Consider the following 8,096-nt stretch of genomic DNA (forward strand, 5'->3'; position numbering starts at 1 on the left):
GTCCCAATCTATGAACCAAGAGATGAGCTAATGGTGGATGACGAAAAAAATGTGTCTTTTCTCAAGAGATGTCACAACACGCTTAAAATGGTGAGAAAGGGCTGATGAAATGGGGGCCAGTGCTGTTATTTGTAACAACAAAGCACAACACACTGCAAGCGTCATTTGGTTATTGTGGCGTTTTGAGCCCTCAATGAAAGTTTGAGAAGCGAGTCCAGAGGCAGAATTCTCTTTTTGTTAATCACTTTATCACATATTTATTCATGTGAAAAGTTACATACAAAAAAGTAAAGCAAAGAGATGTTATTATATTTCTATTCAGACTGAACAAAGCCATCTCTAACAGTTGCTTCTTGGAACTGTCTGACGACACAGTTTTTCACTTTTAATGACAGGAATTATACTTTTTCACACAGTGGAAAACAGAAGCATGGAGATATCTTATGATTGAAACGAGAAGCTGAAAGCATGTGATCTGCAATTCTTATCACTTCCTGTCATCTCAAGTGTTAGCCCTAGTGTGGTGATGTCAGGGTGTGGGGTGTGAAAATGTATGTTCTTACTTGTTTTTCTACCTTTTTTACCTTATACGGCTTCCTAAAGTTTTTTTTTAGAAACAGGAGGAGTAAGTGGGCTTGAGTCGAAGACGTTTTTCGCACAAGTCTGATGATCAGGATTCAGGTATAAGCTAGGAAATAACAAGAACTGACTTCCGTTGTTAGTTTGTAAATTTTTGCTGGGAAAGGAAATGCGGTGACCACACTTTAATCAAGATGGCTGGCAAGACTTTGAAAGTCTATACTGAGCTTTATCTGATGAGGTCACTGAAAACAAAATGAGTCACACTGGGCCTCTGTTTTTACCTGTTCCTCATTTCCTTCACACTAAAGTCAGTGTGGTTCTCATGTGCAAACTCACAGTATATAGAAACAAAAGCTCCTACACATGTTAGCACAGGGTGTGAATGTTCTTGGTAACACATAAAAACTTACAGCGTTTAAAAAATGAAATAACCCCAACATATTCTTTTGTAAATATGATATCCACGAACACTGTTGGACTTTTAAAGGTATTTTTGCAGCCAGTGAGTTATCGTAACGCCCTTGACAGTAACCTAACCGTAAATGTGCTTTACGGTATGATGCTGGTACTGCAGCTTTTCTTTGCAGCACAATAATCATGCGGCAACCTTGTTACACAGTAGGATAATTGTAAAATTATTTTTCACTGTAATTAAAGAAAACAGTGAGCCCTTTCTGTTTTCTCCACGTTTTCATCCGATTATTAACACTGCTGGAAAATATTTCACTCCGGACACACTTAAAAAGTGATGCTGTGCTAGTGACACATTTCCTTTAATTGTCAGAAGACTCTTCTTCGACTACAGCAGCACTTCCGCTGCAAATTCCCAATTCAAGTAAGTCACTGTGAAATACACAAAGCATCAAAAACAATACCCAGAATGCAGTGTATTTTACAGTACTGACGTGTATATAAATGCATACGTATGTAATGTATATCAGGCATTTTGCAGTAGGTAACTCTAGTAATTATAGCCAAGTCTAACGGTGTGTGCTTTGTTGGAAGTGCTGCTGTATGCGTCTGTGAGAAAGTGCTTCTTATATGAAGATTATTGTGAACAGGGAAATTAAAAAAAAGAAACCTGTGTAACTGATTAATGATATTGTTTTTCATAAACTGGGATTTTCTGTTATGTATTTTTGTCCCTTCCTTGTTTTTATTTGCTTTATTTCACAATCTATGTACAGTTGTAATGGTGTAAAACATTTGCCAGGTCTTCCTTGAAAAGTACATTTTAATATCAAGGGACTTTCTTGTTAAATCAAGAAGAAGAAGTAGAAGATGATTTTTATTAAATTAAACAGAAAATGACCAATTAATGAATCCTGTGTTTTCCTGTGTGGAATGTCATCTGATCGCAGATGATTCGTGCACGAAGCCTGCAACACTTCCAAAACATGGGCCAGTGATACATTATCCGCAGCATTTCTCGTTGCTTTACTGCGGGTTTTGTGGGGGAAACAGAAGAATTGTGTCAAATAGACAGAATCAAACACTGCAGGTTGCAGCTGGCTTCAACCACAAATATCCCGGGTTTCCCTGGGTTGGGTAATTTCTGTGTTACACACAGTTATTTTAGTAAAACACCTGAGCGGGGCTTACAGTTGAAATTCATCAGACCAGTCTACAGGAGTGATTAAATGAGTTGATTAATGTGTCCTGTTCTGTTGTGTCATGCTTCCTGACTTGGCATCATGCGTGTTTAGCTCATTCCTTAATGGCCTCCAGTCATCACAGCCTTGCTGAAAGGTGTCATATCTGGCTATTGTCACGTCAAAGAGGGGGAAACATGAGTAACACAGGCGTCAGAGATTTTAGTCGTGAAATCCCCAAAAACCATTACAATACCTATTGTTTTAGGGGAAGTTGTGTTACATTATGAGTGTAAGATGTGTTAAGTGTGTGGTCTTGAACGGCAGCTGCTCTGTTATCCAAACCAGATGTTGGTGTTCAGACATTTAAACTCAGTAACTTGGTAAAATGGATAGCTCTGTCATGTTTCAGGATTATGCGCCGTTAAGTGGTCTGACTCTTGAATAATAATGCAACTCGTATGTGATGACAGGCAGATGATTCAAAGGATGCATCACAGTGAACACGTCCAGTGGTTTAGTTATTCTTTTATTCATTTAAATCTGTGCGTCTTTAGGTTTTGAGGTCTAAGTGACGTTAAACCACAAAGTAAAAAGGAACTTGCTAACACCTCTCTTCATGAGGTCAAAAGTGACAGCAATATACATGAAAATAAGCAAATCCAAGTACCAGTAAGTACGGGTTAAAACACTGGAAAACAATAATCACTGAAGTGTGTAAAAACTACTTGATGAAAAGCTTTTTTAAAATAAGAGCAGGCTTTCAGAGAAGGTTATTAAAGGGACGTAGTATGTTTTTTTCTTATTTTCCTCTCCACTTATATCGTAGGTTAGGTCTCTTTACCAATAGAAGCTCCTGTCTCCTGCAGAAAATACTGCCCCTGAAACGCCTCGTCTGTGGTCCCCTATTTAATTCTGTTACTTTGTGACATCACACTACGTCACAATTATCATTTGTATTGAAGAAAAAAATATATTACATTTGCAACAAATGCAAAATAGAAGTTTTTTCACTCATGGTCTATGTTCAAATAGAGTGTTGGCCCAAGCAAATACAGAATATACTGTATATGTAAAAACATTTCTATATATATATGTGCATCATCATGCCTATATATTCACATACAAACATGTTTTATCTAATTTCAATGCTTTTTGAGTCCATAGGGAACAGGAGGGACAAGGAGATGAAACACCAGTTTGAGCTGATGCCATAGGACCACTTGTGTGCAGCGCAAAATACACTTCAGTTATAAATCAAAATAATGATATCAAAGCTACAGAAGAGATCAGAAGAGATGATTCCACATAGACACGGTCCAGTCTGCTCGCATTTATGTGGTGATGAAAAGAAAAGGGAGGGGAATTCTAACAGCAGTCAGTCAGGAAGTGAGATAAATGACGACAAGGCTTGTAGCAACTTTAAACCTTACACAAAGCAACATATTATCTTCTGAGCAATTAAATTATAGTTATAATGAAAAACTTAATTTTTAGAGCACTTATCAAAACAAAGTACAAAATGTGCTACATAGATGAAGTGAAATAAATTACCAAAATGAATAATAATAAGAAGAGCTAAATTAAAATCAGCAATAAATCAAAGACTGATTTAAAATATAGATAAAGGAAATACTTTTTGATAAGGATGTGTGCGTTTTATGATACTGACCCAGACAGGTTTTTTCCTCAGGGAGGTTATTCAAGAGCCTCAGGGCCCAGAAAACAAAAGCTCTTCTCTCTTTAGTTTTCAGGAAGAGTCTGGAGACCACTGCCTGAAGAGCTCAACCTAAACTCAAAGATTATAAAGGTCCAGAGAACAACTTCGAAGAGCCTTAAATTCAATCCTAAAATGAATGCAAACCCTATGTAAAGAGGCTAAAATACATGTGATGTTATCCTGCCTCTTAGTTCTGGAAAGCAGTTGATTTTTGTACAGGTTTTGTTTCAAGTTTTTTGCTTCCAACATGAGAACAGGACTCAATGTTGCACTACACAATGCGCGGGGAGATAAGAGCACATACAACAGTTTTATACATCTCTAGGATTAAAAAATTGTTCTTATTTTTGCAGCACTTCTCAGATGATAAATAATGTGATAAGTTGTGGCGTCTACAAACCAGATTTCAGTTCATGAAATATGCTGTATTTCAGTATTCCTTCTGAATATCAAACCTGTCACTCGACATAGTGTGACGTGATCTTCTTCACAGACAGCTGCAGTGGTTTTGTTTGTACACATGACCAAGTTTGGACATCTTTATTTAAGTTACATGTGGTTTAAGGGGAAGGAGGGGCGTGTTCGGCGTGAGTGTGTCACAGGACATGACAAATATTCTTTGGTGAAAACTTGTGCTGGTCAGCATTTGAGCAGCAGTGATGTTTTCATTTTAAACCCCTCCCACTGTCAGCCTGTGTGCTTTTAAATGGGAGGGAAGGAGGGGAGGATCAGCACTGCAGCACCAGAGCAACTAACAGTCAGGAGCCAGGAGCCAGGAGCCAGGAGCCACAACTCAGGTGCATATCAGAGAATACAGAGAGGAGACAATAGCTACCGCAGCTGGAAAAGATAACGAGAGAGCTTCGACAGGATTGCATGTTTTGACAGAAAGGTAAACATAACTCTAACAAATATTCCTTGAGTGTGACATTCAGCTAAATACAAGTTGTTGTAGTTTACTTTATGAGGTCAATTTTACCAACATAGCCTAACATCACAAATCAAACACTGTGCCTCGAGTCGGATGGAGGAAGCCTCGTCAAAAGTTAAGCATCAACCATGCAACCACGTTTCTTTCTCAGTAACAAGTTGATACTGTGTCCCAGAAATATCTAGAAATAAATGTATATTGCACTCACTGTACAGATAGTGAGGGTGTTTACAGTACAGAACGCAGATTGCAAGCACGCTCTATCTGTTGCTCTCATATTAGAACCTCTGCAGCAATGGATGCGCACACGCAATCAGCAGAGACATAACACCGTGTGAACCGAACACGAGCACCGAAACCACGTGTCAATGTTTCTGTCCTTTAAAGATAAACTCCATATAAGGGCACATGAGCTGTAAATCCCGTTTTAGTTTGTTCCATTTCTGTAATTTTGCTTCTGTTTTTTCACACTGCCTCCAGACTAAAATATTCCCAGAGAGGAGAAGCAAAACCAGAAGTGAATATGAACCTGTTAGTCATCGTCGCCATCCTCGCAGCATTCAGCGTGAACGTGGTGAGCAACAATAAGAGGAAGTACCTTTATGTGTAATGTTGATACCGAGGGGACTTTGCCTAAGCCGTGTTTGTCTGCGATCTTCCTCAGGCTCTCGCAAGAAGGAGAAAGGCATTGTCACCAAAACCAAGGGGCACCTTTCAGCGTAAGCCACCTGCAAAGGCAACACATATCATTTGGATTCTGCCCTTGCTGTGTCTGTTGACTTTAAACGTTGTCGTCCTTCTTTTCTCCATGTGATCTTCAGAGATGTGTCTGTCCGGGGACGGGAGCGCTTACAGGGGGTATGTTTCAGAGACGACACGCGGTCACAGATGTCTCAACTGGAACAGGTTCTCTCTCCCTTGGGGACCTTCGCAGGGACTGGGCAACCATAATTACTGCAGGTATACTTTCAGTCACCAATGTCGCACCTGGATGTGTACAGGAGAGGTATCATGTGTCTAATGTAAATGCTCTTGAACGCTAGGAATCCCGACCGGAGTTTGATGCCATGGTGTCTGGTCCGAAGAGGAACAAGGATTGTGCAGGAACTTTGCGATGTTCCCAAATGTAAGGCTGAGATTGGGTGTTTGAAATCGGTGAAATCTTGCATGTTTGATTTGTACTTTTCAAATGATCTCTGTCTGCTGCTCCCTCACAGGTTCAGCACCAACAGAACAACCTCCTCCTGATGTGGATACAGGTAGGTCTGCTGTTTAAATACAGTCTCTTCTCACTTTGTGGGTCCCCTCATCTGCGGTCACTGACCCGTCCTGTGTGTCCCTGCAGAGCTGACGTGCGGTGAGAGGTCTGAGAGGAGGATGTATAAAGTCGTGGGTGGTTCTTTCACACCCATAGAGTCGCAACCATGGGTCGCTGCAATCTTTAAGCGGCGACAAAAGTTCCTCTGCGGCGGCACCCTCATCTCGCCATGCTGGGTTGTCACGGCTGCACACTGCTTCTCTGATGGGTGAGACAAAGCACCGAACACCATCATTTCCTCCACAGCAATTCTCATGCTGTCACGGCAGTATGACTCATATGTGGGTGTGACATGTTTACCCTTGTGTGTGTGTGTGTGTATGTGTGTGTGTTTTAACCATTTGTGTTTTGGATCTTTGTCCAGTGATGATACCAACCTCCAGGACTTGTCTGTATACCTGGGGAAGACGGCCCTTAATGAGACGGATGCTGACAAGGAGCAGAAATTCACTGTGGAAAAACTGATTGTCCACAAACAGTACAACGACACCACATACAACAATGACATAGGTGTGTGTGTGTGTGTGTGTGAGAGAGAGAGAGAGTGAGAGAGAGATTGAGAGAGAGAGAGAGAGAGATAAGGAGCTGTTTGGGCTCTTTGTGTGCAGGACTCATGGCCATGTCTCTCTTGAAATTTCAGCCCTGCTGAGGATCAAAAGCAGAAGTGGAGGATGTGCGGCCAAGTCAGCGTCCGCACGGACCGCGTGTCTCCCTCCGCCCCACACTCGGCTTCCTGCAGGAATCCAGTGCAGCATCGCAGGATATGGGAGGGAGAGATTCAGTACGTTGAGATTCAGAGCTTCCGCGGACTCATGACTGATGACTGTTTGTTGTTTCAATGACTCTTCTAACGAACGCTGTGGTTTTCTGCAGTGGCATGGCATTACTCACAGTACCTTAAAGAGGCCCAGGTGAAGCTGATCTCCCAGGCTGACTGTAAAAGAAAATCGTACTATGGAGATCTCATCACTGACAACATGTTCTGCGCTGGGACCCCTGACTGGAGCACTGATGGATGCGATGTGAGCAAAGAACGCAGTGTATGAATATGGGTGTACACGTTTATAGAGATAAGAGTGCAAACCTGAAGGCCTCTTCCTTACATATAGTGAATGTCTATAGCTTTGCTTTAAAGGGTAACTCCACCAATGTTGCTAATTTAAGTGTGTTTACAAATCTTGGGGAGTACTGCTTCATATGTGAAAGTAGTAGTATAAAACTTTTTGTGGCTCCAGAGGAAGCTGCAATGTCACTCAGTGGCTAAGTTGCATTGTGGGTAATTTTTAGACCAGTGAATAAAATAATAAACCATGAATATTTAACGATATAAATACTAAAGGTACTGGAACCTTCCTTTATGCTCTGCTCACTGACTGACTGCTGTGTCCTCCCCTCTCAGGGTGACTCTGGAGGTCCGCTGGTGTGTGAGGTGTCTGGTCGGATGTTTCTGTTCGGGGTGGTGAGCTGGGGCGACGGCTGTGCAAGGGAGAACAAACCAGGTGTTTACACGCAGGTCACCAACTACAACAAGTGGATCGCGGCAAAAACAGGCCTCCCCAATTACACGCAGGGAATAATGTATCCCATAAAGTGAGGCTGTGGCAGAAGTTCCCCTGCTGGGCATGTCATCAGTAGCAGCTTTGTAGCCTCATAGTGTGTGTGTGTGTGTGTGTGTGTGTGTGTGTGTGTGTGTGTGTGTGTGTGTGTGTGTGTGTGTGTGTGTGTATAAGCTTGTTGTGGACGTTTATTTAATTAACTTTTCTAATTGTTTTCTGTAAATAGCAGTGATACTTTTTTTATGACGAGCGCTTATCACAAGGATGGATTTTTAATACAAGCTGTCAACATTTTATTTATTTTATTTAATGTTATAAGCATTTTCTCTTGAACAAGGCTGGCCCTGCTGTTATGTATTTTTTTTTATACAGTAAATAAAATATTTCTGATACATAC

At 41.1% G+C, this 8,096-nt stretch overlaps 1 protein-coding gene across 2 annotated transcripts; it reads left to right on the forward strand.

Annotated features, from left to right (window-relative positions):
- Positions 1–4,638: 4,638 nt before the first annotated feature.
- Positions 4,639–8,096, forward strand: LOC119033661 (tissue-type plasminogen activator-like). Of its 2 annotated transcripts, XR_005079340.1 has the most exons (12): positions 4,639–4,786; positions 5,306–5,399; positions 5,490–5,544; positions 5,647–5,785; positions 5,869–5,951; positions 6,043–6,084; positions 6,171–6,351; positions 6,508–6,653; positions 6,784–6,924; positions 7,017–7,165; positions 7,543–7,796; positions 7,827–8,096. XR_005079340.1 is itself a non-coding variant. In XM_037124046.1 (11 exons), the coding sequence occupies exons 2-11, from the start codon at positions 5,349–5,351 to the stop codon at positions 7,735–7,737; spliced, it is 1,182 nt and encodes a 393-aa protein (XP_036979941.1). In that variant the 5' UTR covers positions 4,639–4,786; positions 5,306–5,348; the 3' UTR covers positions 7,738–8,096. The 2 variants fall into 2 exon arrangements, 1 of the variants encoding a protein (XP_036979941.1); XM_037124046.1 differs by having other exon boundaries at positions 7,543–8,096.

The sequence above is a fragment of the Acanthopagrus latus genome, chromosome 15 (genome assembly GCF_904848185.1).
Source record: "Acanthopagrus latus isolate v.2019 chromosome 15, fAcaLat1.1, whole genome shotgun sequence".
NCBI classification, from domain to species: domain Eukaryota; kingdom Metazoa; phylum Chordata; class Actinopteri; order Spariformes; family Sparidae; genus Acanthopagrus; species Acanthopagrus latus.